This window comes from Adiantum capillus-veneris, chromosome 24 (assembly GCF_014529385.1).
Source record: "Adiantum capillus-veneris isolate H3 chromosome 24, ASM1452938v2, whole genome shotgun sequence".
NCBI lineage: Eukaryota > Viridiplantae > Streptophyta > Polypodiopsida > Polypodiales > Pteridaceae > Adiantum > Adiantum capillus-veneris.
The window spans coordinates 110110621-110129740 of record NC_140954.1 but is presented as its reverse complement, the minus strand read 5'-3'; the positions used below and the strand labels follow the sequence as shown (position 1 = coordinate 110129740).

The following is a 19120-nucleotide window of genomic DNA, read 5'->3' as shown; positions in this document are numbered from 1 at the left end:
AAAAGCAATGTGCAATAAGTGTTCTAGATTTACCTCAACAAGGGACCAAGAGGAGATATAGTTACATCTCAATAGGGGTCCAAAAGAAGGTAGTCTATTAAAGAGAAATGTGCATCTAATGGATCTTAAAAGACCTTAGGGCCATCTTCATTAAAGACCACCAAAAGTTAGTGTTAAAAAGTTCTTTGACCTTAGGAAATCTAGGGCTGACCTTGAGGTGGGAATCCTACCCAAGTATGAGGTGCTTGTGGGCTTGCTAACTAAAGTGCTTAAAATGTTTGTGGGAACCTTATCCAAAGCTTGAGGTGATTTTATGCTTAAAATGACTAAGGTTCTTGAAGTGTTCGATTCAAAGATAAACTCTCAAGAGGCATCAACGGTTTCCATGCTTGATTGACTAAGTGCTTGAAGTATTCAGTTCACACACGGTTTCCATGCTTGATTGACTAAGTGCTTGAAGTATTCAGTTCAGACCAAATGACTTAAGAAGCATAAAAGACACATGGCAAATGATTCTCCACATGTGGCCCTCATGATGTGCTTCAATCCTATCGGATAGTCTTTAAAGGGGTCCAATAACAATTTAGATGCATAAAAATAAATTATTTCATTCTTTCTCTCAAAGAGGAAAAATAGGACACATGTCCAAATGAAATAATCAAATAATACGAGAGAGAGAGAGAGAGAGAGAGAGAGAGAGAGAGAGAGAGAGAGAGAGGGGTGGACCAAGCATGAGAGGGGGGTATACTCTCCCACACACACACACACATTCCTCATTGTGTGGAGTGCAAAGTGCAAGAGCTCCGTATCCTTCTCCAAGATTTTTAAGAAGTGGAGTGCCTACACCAAAGCTCTTGGCTACGGAATGCAAATCCAACCAAGAGCCATGCTTCAATGCTTAAGCTTTCCATCTTCTTCATCTTCATTATTATGCTATTATGCTATGCTAAGGCATAATAGCATACTAATGAAGAGTGATGATAAGTGAGAAACTATTTCTTTCTCCTATGAATGATTCTTCTTCCTCTTCCGTACCCTCATTCCCCGCTAGCTCTCTCCACCTTTGAAGGTGTTTGAGGCCTTGGGGCTGAGGCTTGGGATAGTTAATGCTTTTTGCAAAATTTATGTTATGCTCGTGATGCATGAAGCTTTCCATCTTCATAGCATCACCAAGGTCACAAGGAACACAAAGATTGTAATGCACCAAGTCTCTCTTGATGGGAGAATGTATAATTACAAACACCTTTTGCAGGGGGGACCACCTCCAAGTAAATCCGGTCCTCAACTATTGTCATGTACTCTAATACTCTCTCTCTTGAAAAAGTATTGCTCATGCCAAGTTAATTAAGTACTATGCTCATGTTGCTACCATCATTAAGTTCACCCTCTATGTTCTCAAAGTGATCTCACAAAAGTGCTTACTTTAATTATTTTAATTTCGCTATTCTCAAAGTTCATAGGCCATTTGCATTACACCGAACAAGGACAATAAAAATGCAAACATTTCCATTGGTGATGCACGATAAAGCAAAATTGTGGTATGAAGCTTTGGAAGGTGAGTTGAGGCGTGCTTGGCCGGCTTTGCGGGCACGTTTGCTACATGATTTTTGCAAAGAGGCATCCCCCCAATCGAGATGGATGCCAAATTGGAGGCACTCAAGCAGGATGTATTCAATTTGTTTTTGGATTGTTTTGAGGTTTGTTGGACAAATGGTGCTGCATGCATGAGTTATATGATCATCGGTTGTGTCCTCGTGGTGCATGCATGTCTACTCTTCATGTTGCATGCCTCCTTGTTGTCATGCACATCAAGGCTTCTCGTCTTCCTACTAGTCACAACGTTCGTGATTACCATGGTCATAATCATAATTGAGGGTCTTCTAACATGGTTTCTTGCTAATTAATAACAATTAGTCAAGCTAATTGTAAATGATAGAGATGTAGAGAATACATTTATCTTTGTGTATGTAGTGTTCTCCATGTGAGGTTGATTTGATCGTAGCCATAGCTCTGATACCACTGCTACAATCGAACGTGAGGTGGTCTGCATACCTGACAAATCGCACAACGTATAATCCAAGTTGTACATGAACAAAGAGAGATAGAGAGCGAGATAGAGCAGAAGAGCATGTGTGGATGCATTTCTAAGAGAGGATTGCTACATTGGCACAGTGAGAGAGAAGAGAAGAGAGGAGAGAAGAAGAACACAAGCACTGGGTGCAATCTCCCCCCATGCAAGAGTGAGCATTTCCCTCTTGCACGTATTTTATTTATAGATTCTTCAATGCTCAAAATGAATACACATTGTCTGGTCGAGCATAAATGGCCATAGCTCGTAATGAGCACTTGAGTAATAAATGTACGTAAAATGTGATATCTTTGCCTAGCCTTATCTTATCTACTATATAACGGTGCTAGAGCAATGCTTAGTTAACAAGGATAAAAAATTACCCAAGAAAACCAAAATCAAGTTTTGAAAGCAGATATCAAATTGGCAAAGCAAAAGCTTCAAGAATAGTGAGTTTCAAAAAATTCAATACAAATTAATTTTTTGGGCTAACTTACGATTTGTCAAATTTGCAAAATCAAGGGCCAACAATGATGGAATATTCAAGTCACAAGCTATTTGAGCCCCAAGTAATATAACATGAGAGATTTAAGCAAAGAAGGTAAAAGTACACTTTGGGTTCCAAGTAAGTCAGATACTTATACCCATGGTAGGTCAATTTAGACCTTATTTGTCATTGAAAGAGAGAGAGAGAGACACACACAGAGAGAGAGAGAGAGAGAGAGAGAGAGAGAGAGAGAGAGAGAGAGAGAGAGAGAGATAGATCATTTAGTGACCTAGAGCACACACCACATTTTTCCTTGCTATGTGCCATCGAGACCACCACTCTATACTAGATTCTACAGGTACTGCCTACATGCATTACCCAATATTTCCATGGTTTGTACAACACACAAAACACTAAAAAGACAACAAAAATCAAAATCAAAAGCCAATTTCTACAAAAAGGGCTTGACAGGAGGATCAAAAGTGATCCAAACTCAAAAGTGGTTAATTTTCCCAACTCAAAACGAGTTGGGGAAAATAACCAAAATGGTGTGTATTTCAAGGCTACATGGTCAGCTTCCAGATTGATGAGGGAACATGAATCACGATCCATGCCCCTTGCCCCCAAAACTCACAAAACTTTCTGCAAGAAACTCTTCACAACCTCATGATTGCTCCACACGAAAAAGGAAAAATATTGTGTTTATACATGGATCGAGATCCATGCCCCCACTTGCTCAGATTTGGATCAAAATTTTGCCAACAACTAGGTACAACTTGGAAAGGTTCTCCTAAATTTTGGTGAATTTTGGACATCCTTTGGCCTGGAAACCCCAAATTTTCCATAGCTCAGAGTTCAAATGGTCATTTTGGCCTAGATCAAGAAAACCCAATATGTTGATGCCCAACAATCGTAGACACATGTCAAGAACCTGCCCTACAAACTCCATGTCAATTGGCTCTCGAACATGGATCGTGGTCCATCTCTGCCATATGCAATTTCAGCCTAAATTTGGTCCACAAGCATCTTAGTATACCTATAGGCCAAGGGCATTAAGAGTTTCAAAGAAAACTACAAGTTTGGCTAAAATTCAAGAAATTGTACCTTCAAATTCTCTAAGTAGCAAAAATTAGGGTTTTTTTAGAACACCCTGAGTTTAAAACTTCAAAAGTATTAACATGATCTAAGGAGCCAAAGTGCATCCAGGAAATGCTCGACAAGAACACTATATTTGGCATCATTGGTAGAAGGTCTTATCAGAGTCAGATTGAGGTGAAAATTGACAAATAGGTGTATACACGGGTGTTCTTCATCATCAAGGCATCAAATCCTAGAATGTTAACACCTATACCACAAGATTGCAACAAAGAAGGCTTTGAAAAGCAGTTTGGATCAAAGTCATGAAAAATGGCCATAAATTGGAAATTTGTGCGAACTTAGTGCATTTTAAACAAAATTTGAAAAGAATTCATTAGTGTTCTAGGATTAGCTATTGACCACACATGGATCGCGATACATATTCCTTTCCCAGATTTCTGAACCAGAACCTAGCCATCTCGACCTAAATGCTATTTGAACCCCAAGGTTTCAAGTCATTTGGACCCGGGGAGGTCACCTAATAAAAATGTAACCTATCACGTGAGTTCAACAGAAGGGTATTTAAAGTTCTTGAAACTTACAGAAATATATATACAGAAGGACAATATTTTTTCAAATTTGAAAAAAACTTACAGATTTTAAAAGAAAATGGTGCATTATATTATTAACAAAATTCACAGATAAGGGGTTTTACAAACATGTCTTGAACGCACGTGATATGGTAGTTTTACACATAGTGAACCCCCCGAGCATTTGGATACTAAAATCCTTGTAAAATCCCAAAATTGGGAAAAATTTGTAAAGATTGACTTATTTTGCAAATCAGAGGTCCAAACCCAAAAAGTCAAAAAGTTTGTTACCATAAGCATCTATTGATCATGTTGAACCTGATGGTATCAAGAAAACTCAATTTGGCTTCCAAACATGGATCGCAATCCATGTACCCGTAGCTCAACATTGACTGAATAAATTTTTCCTAGTGCCTATGTTTATTTTAGAGACATTCGTGAAGCTTGGTTAAATTAGGAGCACATTTGCTTAAGTTATGTTCAATTTTTAGTTTATGGTCAATTTTACATTAAAGCAAATTTTTTGGCAAGTATGCGACCAAAATTTTAGCACTAAAGTGATGTATTTTGTTAGTATGATGCCTCAAAGATGCATGCCAAAAGAGTGGGCAACTACCCCTTAGGCGATTGTAGACATTTGATCAAATGAAAAGGCACACATCAAAGACAGAGACCTAGATAAAATATCAGCAAAACATCTCAATGGCAAGTTTCAAACAGCTCATGGAACAAAGGTCAAGGCTACTGTTAACAGCAAGCTAGCTCGAATAACTCAGATAACATTTTTCGGAGCTTTTATTGTAAAAATACTTATTATTTTGATGAATCGGGAATGTTGTAACTCCTACTTTTCAGATAAATAGTGTAATTGATGAGCCGGCGGGGCTACAAGCTTCCAGATTGTATAAACTTGTCTTTCATTAGAGCTCCCAGATTATTAGTTTTGACCACAAAAAACTTGGCTAAGGTATAAAAGCCAATTTTTGTAAGTTTTTGATAAGTTTTGGATAATAGAAACACAGCGTGAGCTAACGGCGCTCACTTCTCTTCTTCTCGTGCTTCCTACTCCCTCCCCGATTGTCACATTACAGTGCAATATGTTGCATTGCAACCGAAGGTAAGAGCTCTACGCATTGATGTAAGCATTTCATGGCAATCCGTAGATTTTGGCATCGCCAACCCATGGCCTCATTTCATCATAAGTAGGAATTTAAGCTTTAAAATCATAAACTAAGTAAAGGTGGTGTATTGGGGAACCATTGGTAAGCATTTAGATGCATTCTGGGTTGAAAACAACTAGGTCAAAAACTCACTGCTGCTGTTGTAACGTTTGGATGTCGTTTGATGTTGTAACGGTTGTGATTTGTTTACCGATTAGTGACTAGCTTTTGGTGCTTTCTGCCATTTGAGTGTAGCTTGAGATAAATGCGAGTTGTTTATTGTTTTTCAAGAGACTGAAAACCTCTTGTAGCCTCTATGCACTAGTCAAGTCAGCTTCATCCCATGCATTGGCAATTATATTCGTGGTTCTCATTGTGTCAGCAATAAGATAGGAGTGAGGTTAGACACCCGTCCCACATTTCGCGCCTCTGATGGGGATCAAAGAGACATAAACTAGGAAAAAACACGAGCGTCTTGTGAAGTTATCATTTAACTTCCTCTATGATGACCTAGAGTCAAAACTTTCTTTTGAAAATCGCATAGCTTAAGATTGTTGTCTTTTGCTGTGTAGAGGTAGCTTGGAAGTAGCTTGCACTTGCTAAGTATCTTTTAGGATTTTAGGATTGTAGGATTAGATTAGGACTTTGAGAATGATTGATGGACAAGACAAGTCTAAAACCATAAAAACAAGAAAATGAGTGTTTGTGGACACTTTCCACAACCCCATTGCAGTAAAACCTAGAAGTAGGGTAAGTAGAATCCGAGGTGGGATCTCAGAACATTTCTCTCTCCAAAAGAATCAATTGTGAGTTGTTTATGTGAAGTTACATAATTTCAGGTCTACGGCTGTAAACAACACCAAAAGACTGTCAACCATTGAATCCGGCAGGAGATATTGCTTTAAAAGCTGTGTGAACCAATGGGTAAGCCTAAGGACGTATTTGAAGTAAAATTTTCAAGAGTTTGCAAAAACTCAGATTATTTATTTTCTCTTGACTTTTTAGGCCAAATTAAGTTTTGACTTGACTCAGAGGCTTAAAATAGCTCATAAAAAGACTATCCACTGAACAAGTTGGAAAAAATATTCATTTTGGACCAAAAGTAAATAATTATGATTATTTACTTTCAGCTTAGAAGTGACCAAGGTTGATACCAGAGACTCTAAGCATGTGTACAAACATCTTTTGTAAAGGCCCATAGAATTTGGATCACCAAACTGTCCAAAACCTTGGTAAAAACTAAAATCTGTACTGATTGTCAAGAACTTGAGTGTGAATTGGGAAAATCTTGTTCAAACCTAGTGAAACATGACTCATAGGCTTATATTAAGGTGTTAAACAAGTGTACATGCTCAGTTGACCAAGAGATACAAAAATTTATTAGAAGTAAATAATCGTGATTATTTACTTTTGTCTCATTTTCAAGTTTTTTGACCAACCCAGCATACCACTAGTTTTAGCATGTTATATTAAGCCCACAAATCAAATTTGGCAAGATTTGGATCATTGAAGTGAAAATTATGGTCAAATTTGTAAAGTCAGTCTACAGACACAAAACTATTGACCACTCGAACAGGGATTATCCAAACTTGATGAAACTTGGCTGGGAGCTTAAGTTGAGTTGCTTGACCATTCTATGTCAAGATTGTAGCAAAAACTTACATAAAAATAGCAAGACTAAATAATCGTGATTATTTATATCTGCTACAAAATTGGACATTTTTGCACATTTGAGTATACCACAAGGTCAAGCATATCAAGTAGACCACACAAATCAAAGTTGGTGAAATTTGGATCACAAAAGTGAGACTTAAGTCAGATTCTTGAAAATTGAGTCTACGGACACGAAACAGTTGTTGATAACTTGAAGAAATATTGTTCAAACTAACTGAAACTTGTCCAGGGACCATAACAAGTTGCATACTTGGTGAAACAAGCCAAAAAGTATAAAGATTTGAGAAAAGTAAATAACCGTGATTATTTAGTACTGATACACAGAGACAGACTTTTGGACTTCTAAGCTTGTACAATGTTAGACCAACATAATACAAGGCCATCGAGAAATTTTGGGTTCAATTGGATCCAAATTGGTACATGTTCACTCAGTTTACGCGTTGCAAATTAGTCCTTTGGCTTCTTGAAAAAGTAGAATCTGAAAGTCTCAATTGCTAACTCACTTAGCAAATTGAAGTGATACACATAGACCAATCACAATAGTTAGCAAAAATTGTACAGTCTTTGTAAAAAGATTAGCTAACTTGATAAAAACTAATATAGGAATCAGGTTGCAGAAAAGGAATTGAAAGCTTGATAGAAGTTGCAATCAAGTCAAGTGGAAGAAGCTGATAACAATTCAATCCGACGGTAAGTACTCTATCCATGTCTTCACAAGTCTATATGAACCTTAGATATGGCCGTATACTAGCAAACCAAGGCATATTTGGAGAGATCGCTAGTAGAGTATCCGCCAAAGAGAGTGTGAATCAAAGATACTATCTTTGAAGAAGTCTCAGACACTTTTTCAGAATCAACATCTAAAATGTCTTCCTATTCGACTCATTCAGAAACCGGAATGACAGTGCGTTATAAGCACATACTCACCTTTTATAAGACTAATCGACATGGAGCTCAGGTTTACCTGGATCCTAACGAAGAGTATGCTATTCGCATTGATGACCATGATATAGAGTTTGAAGAGGAAATCAAGGCAAACAAACAAGGAAACATGTACATTAATTGAAAAGGAACTCAGTATTTACAAGTTGAAAACCCTGACGTGATATATAAATAGAGGTTAGAAGTAAATACCATAATTCTAGATATGGCAGCAAAAGAAGGACCACTAACTTTAGAATTTGAGGGATACTATCAAGTTGATTTGAAGCCTTTGAAACGGCTTAGTACGGATAGTCCTAGGATTGGAGTCTATTTTTGGGAGGATAGAAATGTCAAAGATCTTCTATGGACTTCTCATGCCAAATCAGGACAGCTAACACCCATGAAAATCATCTATATCTTCAAAATCAAATACAAGGGTTCAACCCCGGGGGATTCACTATTAGTAATGGGGGGATGTCACCTGCGTGCATCAAAATTAGAGAAACCCCCCTATGTACGGTATCTTACATGCTAACCTACCCCCCTACATACGCACAAGATACGGACATTCATCCCCCCTCATACGGATTTCGTACGGAATGTAATGACTCACTCTAGTAACATAACAATTTTAGAAGCACATGCTTTTGCAAAAATACATGTTGAACTGCAAATGAACAGAAGTGTACATTGTATTGTGTTTTCATTTGCAATAGATGTTCAGAGAAAAAACCATGAAAAACAACAAATATAATGAATACTAAATTAAAATAAACCAATCGTTTCAATGTAATTTGTCAAAAAATGATTAACATTTGGCTTGTAAATTGATACAAATCTCAATCTCAAAACATATGATACTAGCCACCTACTTAGTAAGCTTCCCACATAAGATTTAAGACACGCTATAAAATGGATTGTTCTCTAAATAATAAATAATGCATACTCTTAAACAACCATGAAAAACTTCACTTTTCAAATCAAAACACATTACAAAGCAACTCGTTAAAAGATTAATCTTTTTGAACAAAAACAATTATGTGTGATATGAATGCACGTCTATGCTTAAGCAATTATATGTGATATGAATGCCCATCCCTAGATTGCTATGGCCATCACAAGCACGACCACAAGTCATGCATCGCTTCGCTTGCAAGGTGATGGCCTCCCATTGTGAACGTGTGTGCCCTATCAGGTGGTTGTAATCAAGGTCCAATTTTAACAAGGCTGTAGAATTGAATAATTGTGGGGGTATATAACCTGCAAGGTTGTTCATGCCTATGTCCAACTTTTGTAGCTTCACCAACATGCCCGTCTCTGTTGGTATCGATCCATTTAGCCCATTGTTCTGGCCTCAAAAACCATTATGTGGGAGCAATTACCAATATCTGAGGGAATGCAGCCATACAAGTGGTTGTCTGATAAGGAGAGAACCATCAGCTTTTGTAGCATACCCAAGCTAGAGGGAATGGTGCCAGTCAGTCTGTTGCTCTGGAAATCAAAAACCTGGGCTGTAGAAAGGCTGCTAAGAACTGAAGGGACAGAACCTGTGAGAGAGTTACCAGCAAGAGCAAGAACTTGCAAGTTCGGCAAACCGGCAAGCTCGACCGGAATGGGCCCAGAAAGCTCTTAATGAGCCAAATGAGCCTAAAAAGAAAGGAATGTTACCCGATAAATTGTTTTCCGCCAGGTCGAGGACTTGAAGATTGACGAGCTTCACCAACAGATTAGGAAGACTGCCATTGAAAGTATTTGAGGAGAGCACAAGGCTTTTCAGATTGAACCATGCAGACAAGAATTCTGGCATCGGACCAGACAAATTGTTGCGGCTGACATCCAACGATTCTAGAGATCTAATGCTTCCAAGCTCGTCAGGCATGGTGCTCTGTCAGGTGGTTGGAATCTTCTTCAATGGAAGGTCCGTGTCTCGGGCTTGATCGGCATTATCGGTACCAGGCAGGCCACCGGAGGGAGGAGGGGGACCTTCCACCTTGATGATGGTAGCAACAGCGAGAGCCTCCTTGGCGAAGATGGTAGCAGGGGTGGCGGTTGCGAGAAGAAAGAGGAGGGCACGGCGGGAGCACTGACAGGCGGGTTGGGAAGAGCTGTTGGCGCGGATGGGTAGCATAGCGGGCTTGAAGGAGGGCGCCACAGAGGTGGAGACCTTGGCGGTGGAGTTCAAGGCAGGAGTGGTGGGCGACACAATGCCAGCCATGGCTACTGTTGTGCTTTCCATCTCCCCCCCTCTTAGGCTGTTGCAATCGCTCGTCTTCTTCTTCTTCTTCTTCTTCTTCTTCTCTCTCTCTCTCTCTCTCTCTCTCTCTCTCTCTCTCTCTCTCTCTAGATTCGCCCAAGGAATGGGCATTCAGCAATTTACTCCTGAGTCTTGGCTCTAGCTCTAGCCTCTCAGGCTCCAGCTGAGTCTTTCTCTCTTCCTTTCCTTGGAAATTGGAAATGAGCAGCACCCCATCCATTCACTCTTTAATGAATTGGAAAGTTCGGGCCCTGGCTTTTGGAAATTGGAACTCAGTTAGGCTCGTGTCACACACGTTCGTCCGTATGTGTGTGCAATTGACATGGCAAAAAGGTATTGGCTATTGTGTGCGTCCGCTGCAACGAATGCTCACCCGGCCTAGACCCCTTGGTCATCTTCGCCTAGTAGTGGACATGAAGAGCAAAAAGGGCACGACATGTGAAAATAGGCGACAAATTCTTGCTCGTGCCTGGAGAAGCGGAAGTGGAACCAGCTGATTTGTTGATGTAGACGTTCGAAAGGAGAGAGCCTCCGTTGTGTGTGACAGCCAAAGCACCCAAGCAGGGATTTTTGGGCCCTGTCTTGCGCCTACGTCTGACAGAGACCTTACTAGTGCCTAGGGAACAAGTGACAAAGTCACGAGGCCTACCAAGTTTAAGGTAGACACCAAATGATATGTACAATTGATCTCTATTCAATAGAACTTGCAGTGTTCGGGAAAAATCATTTTTCCAAACATACAAAATTTCTTTCCTTAAATTTTTCAAGAGGAGATTTTAGAAAATTAGATTTTTTCTTGGATTTTTACACTATTTTTCTCTATTTTGAGGCGGAATTTCTCCTTTTCCCCTTTCCCTTAACCGGACTTTTTGAAATTGAAAACGGCACGATATTAAGCTAACACACATCTTTCCCGAACATTGAATAGAAGAGCAAGTATATTTGCCAAGTACAACATCCATAACTGATCTCTATTAGTATGGGTATTCAAGTATGTCGTATGTGTGGTCAATTTTGAAAGTGGTTTATTAATGGGTATCTAAGCAGATAATTCCACCAAATGGAAAAGGGGAAGGCTTCACGGAGATAGCGGGGAGCCAGTCAAGTGGACGAAGGGAGAAGAAGACACGTGGGCAGAGCAGGCAGATAGGAGTCTCAAAAAAATCTGTCTCTCTCTCCTTCCTTTCAAAGCACACATAGAAGAAGATTAGTCAAGTTTATGGTAGCATTGACCCCAACAAATCTAGAAGCTTGTTGAACAAGTCTTAAAGATGTTAGCTAAGGGAGAGGACAGGGAGGTACCATATTTTTTCATTGGTATAGCTATCTTAGTTTGCTAAAGGAGTAAATTAACTCTTTGAAATACCAAGAACAACACCCTCATGTGAAAGATTCTTTAATTGGCTTGTTAGGGCATGTGTCTTATGGCATAAGCACTTAATACCCCCCCCCCCCCCCCCCCCCCCCCCCCCCCCCCCCCCCGCGGGGTAGGTCCCCCCTCCCTTATGCATACGGTACGAGCATGAAATAATGGGGGGCTACCCCTATTGTATATGCTTATGTCTGACCTCTAAAAACCCCCCTCTTCTACACTCACGTGATACCATACGGAAATCCATAGCGAATCCCCCGGGGGTTACACAAATCTACCAACCTACCTATTTAGGTATTGTTATAACAATAACATTGTTATGATGAGTCCTGAGGAGGTGGAACAAAACCAAATACCAAGGGTACTCCATAAGGGATTGGATATTGGGCCAAGGACCAGCAACTATTATAAGAGATGAACTCCACGAGAGATATTTTCAGTGTAATGTTAAGAAACCAAAAACTACCTTATCATGAAGAAAACCGGGTGACACTAAAGCCAGTCAAGGGCTACATGAGTGACTATTTCCAATAGACTGGTTTGAAGGACCCAAAACAAGACTGACTGCCAGGAGACCGAGAGTTGAACCAAATAGACATATCAGACCAGCTGATTTTCAAAAATGGGTCAAAAAGTACAGTGGATCTGGGGATCCATATGACCACTTAGCAAGCTTTAAGCAAGTGCTAAGAGAAAAACTCATATTTGATTTCCATACTCAATTTCAGGGATTTGGAATGACATTAGAGGGAAAAGCACTGACATGGTTCCAAAACATTCCACCAAGGTCAATAATGGACTTAAATACATTAGCTTAAGGATCTAAAGCTACATGTTCCAAAACGAGGATCAAACATAATACGATAGCTCAAGTCTATAGCTTCAAACAAAAACAAGGTGAATTTGTTAGGGATTGTGCAACTAGAATGAACCAATACATTGCAAGATGCCCAGAACTAAAGATACCTGCAGAAGAGCCTGACTAGTATCATCGTTTCGAGAGGGACTGCTAAACAAAGAGCTTCATGCTATATTGTATAGCAAGAAGCATATGACCCTAGAAGAGTGTGTGTCAGATGCCATTGACTTAGGAGACAATTGTGATATTTTCAATGAAGAAGATGTCCCTAAGGATAACCAAAGTGAGAAAACAACATCCACCAAACCAGCAGTGGGAACCGCTGCTGCAGCACCGCTTACAGCCATAGAAGACATGCTCAAAAGGATGAATGAAATGATGAATAACATGCAAAAATCACCTATGAGGGGACCACGGCAAGGGATATCTCAACAGGGACAACCACTTAGGCCAAAGAAATGGTGTGCAATCGAGGGTAAATGGACCAACCATGAGATCAATGAGTGCTATTACTGACCAACGGATGATGGGAACGTTCAATATGTGTCTATGAGTCCACAAGGACAACCCATGTATGGATACCGGCCTAATATGGTCCCAACTCAAAGACCACCAATCGGTATGGAAAGACCTCAACCTGTGTTGGGTCAACAACCTCCATATCCTGGACATAATGCAATGCCTGTAAAGTATATGCATTCAAAGGGAGTCATAGATGAACAAGCACTAGTGCATGTTACACCCTATGCTGAGCCTAGTCCATCTACACTACTGTTAGAAGGAGATTGGTAATTCACATCCACCACCAATGGAAGAACCTGTGACTTATACTACACCAGAGCTTGCACCAATGTACTATGTAGCTACTCAAGGTGTTAGACCTCCGATGGTGGTAAGACCCATGATTAAGCTAAGAACTGGAAATTGTCATAATTGTGGTGCAGATGATCACTAGAAAAAAGAATGTCCAGAGCCTGACAAGAACATCAAGCCAGTTGAAGCTTTTTGTATGCAATGCTGCAAAAAGGGAGGACACTTCCCTGAAGATTGTCCAAAAAATCCTTAAACAAGGGTAAAACTGTAGTGAACGTAGTTCAAGTGATACCTAGTAGCTCATCTAAGAGTGAACCAATTGTTCTGATCAAGGTAATCACCAGAGCCCAGGCTAAGAAAAAGAAACATAACTCCTCTCATTATTTGGAGAATACTGAAATTTCCTCTCAAAAGACCAAAAGAAGCAGAAGCAATAGGTATGAGATGAGAAAACAAAAACAAAGGGCTGAAATTGAGGAGAAAGCCAAGAAACTATTCCAAGAAAAAGTGAAAGAAACTGGAAGTGAAATCAAGGAAACCACAATGAAATATGGAGGATCAATTTTGGTAGACAAAATTTTTGAGCCTTGGAATGCAGCCTTGGAAGCTTACCAAGCGGGACTTAAAGCAGGCCAAAACATAGAAAACAAATGGAAAAACTATCCTTCTCCATATATGGAAGTAACTAAGCTTTAAGATTATCAAAATTTGGTAAGAATTACTCAAGAGATGCTGGAAAAACAAAAACCCAAGCTCGAGAGTATGGAAAAACCTGAGGTAGGAACCAGTAAAGAGAAATCCGGAGTGGTGGTAGAACCCCACCTTGAAACTAAAGAGCCAGAAATCATAGTGCCTGACAGTGAAGATGCCTTAGATGGAATTCCATTCGTAGAAGAAGACTGGCCAGGACACTTATCGGAAAACGTTAGAGAGATTAATGATGGGAGCCTAACTTTGAAGTCAGCTCCCATAGAGGAAGACAATCTACCTCCTGATATGGACATGGATGTATAATCCTTGTATGGGGATTGCGGATCTGAAGCTTCAGGAATGTCTAAACCAATAACTCTGAAAACACTACCCTCTTACTTGGGAGATAACGAAGACAAATCCATAGTGTGTAAACCCACTTAGATAAAAAGAGCAGAACAGACCCTAGAGGTAGACAAAATTCATTCAACCGTGTCTACACCCATGCAATGCACTCTTACTTTAGAAAAATTGTTAAAAATCAGAGCATATTTATGGAATGATCTACACAAAACTCTAGAGAAGGTGGGGATAACAAGGCTAATTGTGAAAATTTTGGAAAAACTAAAACATGAAATGGATAACAAAGAGTTTAGATCCGTCCCAATGAAAAAATCCGGAGAATACTACGAAGGGGAAGAAGGAAACACAATCCTTTCGGTGAGATATAATGATATAGAAACCATGGTAATATTGGATAGTGGGGCGGACATAGCCATAGCCACGAAAATAGTATGGAAATCATGGGGACAATCAGCCATTAGACAAACTCGAATGAAATTGCAATTGGCTGATGGACACATCAAAAGACCCTTAGGACTAATTGAAAACGTTATAGTTAATTCCTGTGGGATTTATTATCAACACACTTTTGCAATAGTGGACTTTGGAAAGAAAATCCATTATGAATCATCATGGGAAGACCTTTCATGCGACAAGTACAACTCATCCAGGATTGGGGAAACCTTTACCTGTACTTGAAGCAAGTGGGATCAATAACAAGGTTTAATCTAAAATATCACACTTATAGAGATGTCATGAAAATGCCCATACAAGAATTTGACTCAGTCTCTTTGGCTGAAACTAAGCTTCCATCTTGGTTGAACAAAGACACACCTATTTGGATGTTCAGAGCCTCAAATTACGGGAGATTAAAACAAGAAGAATGTATCTTAGAGAGGGATTGCACAGATGAAGCCTATGTACCTGAACCCCTTCTGCAGAATTTGTTTGAGCCATTTGAATGGACTCAAATTTTAGCAACAATGGATGTATGTATAAATACGTCTATGCCTACTCAATTTTGCAATGAGGACGGTTATGCCATAATTTCCGTACAAATGATCTCAACCCTTCACATTGAAGACAAAATTCAAGAATCCAAGGACTTGATGAAACCTCAACAAGTCTTTTTAGACCTCAACTATGATGCAACAAATGATCTAGAAGAACATTTAGCTACCTCAAATGATTTGGGGTCAGAAAAAGAACATGTGAGAGCTAAACTACTCATGAAAGGAGGGAAGGGAAAAAAAATTGACTTTTCAAACCAGAAACCAAAAAGACAGAAATGGTATAGAAGAAAAAAAGAGACACGAGAAACTTGAAAGCTAGACCTATGCCATCAGTCTCCAGTACAACACATTTTCTGATACAGATAGATGCACATGATTGTGTCAAAGACAAAATCACTGGTGGATATCCTTTAAATGAAAATCAGTAAATATCAAAAACATTGAGAAAAACAAGAAAGGAAACTCAAGAAAAACCTAAATACGAGGACAAGGATTCAACCATGACACGAGTTGAACGGAGAAAGAAGTATCAAGAGTTGAAGAAATCTCTAAAGGAGATATATACAACTGAAATGGAAACCACCAAGGAGGAAGGTAAAGAGATAATGAGTGTTCCATCCCATTACAAGAAATATACTCTCCAAGACCAAAAAATCATAGTCAAAAAACCTGTATGGGAACTACAAAAATAGGGTGAGTCCTACGAAGGACCTGAAAACGCAAAAAAGATAGATCTGGCCAAATTAGGAGAAGAGACTAGACCTGCCTGCATTGAAAATGACGTGACGGAAGAAGAAGAAGCGCTTTTGTTAAGCTTACTGAAAGAATACCAAGATATCTTTGCTTGATCTTATAAGGATCTCAAGGGTGTTGATCCAAAAATCTGTCAACATACTATACCTATGAGAGATGATGTGAAACCAAGCAGACAAAGGCCATACACTTATAATGAGACATTTTGCAGAAAGATCAAAGAAGAGACAGAAAAGCTAAAGGAGGCCGAATTCAGTTATGAAATTGAACACAGAGATTGGGTGTCTCCAATTGTGGTAGTACCCAAGCAAAATAGAAAATGAAGGGTGTGTCAATCTCAAGAAGGTGAATGCATCTACCATTAGGGACAACTTTCCTCTTCTAATCACTGAGAATATTTTAGAACAAGTTGCAAGAAAAGAAGCTTATAGATTTTTAGATGGCTTTTTGGGATACAATCAACTTTTGGTTGACCCCAAAGATAAGCATAAAACTGCCTTTGCAACTGAATGGGGTATTTTTGTATGTCTGCAAGCTCTCACTTCAGCTCCAATATTGAAAGCACCAGATTGGAATAAGATATTTCACATACATGTAGATGCTTCCAATTTTGCCATTGGGTGTATACTAGCTTAACCAGGAGATGGGAAAATTGGCTTTCCTATTTCTTATGCTAGTAGACAGTCGAATATGGCAAAGAAAAACTATACAACCACCAAAAAGGAAGGATTAGGAATAATCTATGCCGTAAAATAGTATAGACATTACCTATTAGCTGACAAATTTGTGTTCTTTGTGGAACACCAAGCCTTATTATACTCGGTCAACAAGCCATGCAACACATGAAGAATAGTGAGATGGTTCATATTCTTTTGGAATTTGACTTCATTATACCTGTGAAGAAGGGCACCGCTCACCAAAGAAAAAATCATTTGTCAAGGATTATATCAAGGGAACCACCAAAGGGAGTAGACGATGATCTACCAGATATCTGTTCTCTTTTGAAATGATACCTCGATGGTCGAAAAATATGGTATCATTGATGACCATATCTCAAGTGGATTTACAAATACCACTTCCTATTACAACTGGATTAATTGAGCAATCGGCTATTAATCAATTACTAGCTGGAAGGCTATACAAAAGAAATTGAGATGGAATATTGCTTTTGTGTATTAATCCTGAGGAGAAAACCCAATACCTAAGTCAAGCACATATTACCATAGTAGGACTTCACTTTGCTGAAGACCAAACTATATGACGGATCTTGAGACTTGGAGTATTTTGGCCAACTATGAGGAGTGATGTTCACTCATTTGTAAAAAAATGTCCTCAATGCCAGAAACAAGCACCCATACTCATGTAACATTTTTCCATATATCACTTGTTCCTAAGTGGAGTAGCTATCTAACTACTTACTTATAAAGCCGAATATTTCCTGAGGATATGAGTAAACGTTGGTGCTGCCAAAGTGTGTCGACCATGGAAGATGGTATGGACAGGTATGTGCAAGCTAACAGACGCATGCCAAAGGGTTGTAGCAACCGTAAAGATCATGGGCTGACAGGTAGTAGCAGATATGTATGGCTGATGTGGTTTACATGCCAAGAAAGGCTCCAAAAGGGGCTAATTTGGGGAGCAGGTGCAGGAGATGCAAGGTGCAGCCTTTGGGTCCAAGAATGTAGATCTTGAAGTGCTGAAGGAGCAAAACTTAATTGCACATCAAATCGAGCTACGGAGCCCAAGATATTAAGGTTTGAAGGTGTAGTGCATTGCAGATTCTTTCCGGCCAGGGTAGCTTCGGACAGGTGGCCCGAGTGGATGTCAGCATATAGGCGCGTAGTGCTCAATTTATGGAGCATATCCGTCTTTTCAGATTACAAATCCGAGCTATGGATTGTAGTTTATGGCCAATTGAAGTTTTGTCGGGGGCTAGGTTGGTGCCCACCTGACCACATGGGGAGTCATGCCATCTGGCATTTTTTGAGTTTTCAAAGGGTTTGAGAAGGTTTTATGCGATGTGTGGAACAAGCAGGAGCTAATGGCTCATCAAACGGAGCCCGGAGCAGAAAGTTACAGAAGTTGGAAAGTCGGGTGCATTTGCTTGGAATTAGCTACAAGTACTTTTCTCTTTTTATTACGGCCTCGGTTTGCGGTCTCGGGAGTCCCAAAGTGCAGTGGAGTCTTCGTGATCCAAAGTCGACAATGGAAGTTTTTAGCTGGGAGTGGTGGCTTGGTTGCCGGGTGTGTGAGCAGACACTTATGAGCCATGCAAAGCCAAGGAAGAAACAAAATTGAGATGCAAGAGTTATTTTGAAGAGTTTTTATACACCTTTGAAGGGGCCATCTCCCACAGCACTCCACGTGTCATGGGATTGACCTACATGCACAAAGCAAAGTCAAGAGGATGGGGTATAAGGCCAGAATGGAGGTGTTCATGGAGGTGTCAAGCTGTGAAGTGAGAGATTCCTTGTCTTGGCGATGGCCACCCTCTAGGGCACTATCTTGGCGGTGCTCGCAGTCCTGAGGGGGGGGCGTGGTGCTCTATTTTTGGTTGACGCCAGTGGCATGCTAATGCAGTCAATGGTTCTTGTTGGCACCTGCGGGCATTGTGTTGAAGTGACGTGTCAGCCCAGTTCGGGTTTGTTCCCCTGGCCCTAGAGGGTCTTTTTTGAGAGTAGAGGTAAGGGTGTCCCCCCCAATAGCAATGTCACTAATGCCTAAGGAAGGGGTCCCGCGAGCAGTGAGCCACAGAGAGAGAGAGAGAGAGAGAGAGAGAGAGAGAGAGAGAGAGAGAGAGAGAGAGAGAGAGAGAGAGAGAGAGAGAGAGAGAGAGAGAGAGAGAGAGAGAGAGAGAGAGAGAGAGAGAGAGAGAGAGAGCCAATTTGGAGCACAAGAGAGTGGGCTCAAAGGGACAATTCAAAGGGGCCGTCGCCATTGGGGCTTTTTGCCTGTGTAGGATTTGATCCATTGTCTGGTTACCAAGGGTTGTGCCAACACGGTGTTGATTGTACATGGTTGTATATGCAAGAAGACCATTCATT

General features: G+C 40.1%; 1 protein-coding gene and 1 pseudogene across 1 annotated transcript; both read right to left on the bottom strand.

The window, feature by feature from the left end:
- Nucleotides 1-9315: 9315 nt before the first annotated feature.
- Nucleotides 9316-9787, bottom strand: LOC147426945 (uncharacterized; annotated as a pseudogene).
- An 81-nt stretch (nt 9788-9868) lies between these two features.
- On the bottom strand, nt 9869-10231 carry LOC147426944 (oxygen-evolving enhancer protein 3-1, chloroplastic-like). Its single transcript, XM_086499216.1, has one exon. It carries the CDS (start codon nt 10214-10216, stop codon nt 9869-9871), a length of 348 nt encoding a protein of 115 aa, XP_086355342.1. The 5' UTR covers nt 10217-10231.
- Nucleotides 10232-19120: the final 8889 nt, after the last annotated feature.

Coding starts and splice junctions, on each gene's coding strand:
- LOC147426944 (XM_086499216.1), bottom strand. CDS start 10,216: ATGGAAAGCACAACAGTAGCCATGGCTGGCATTGTGTCGCCCACCACT.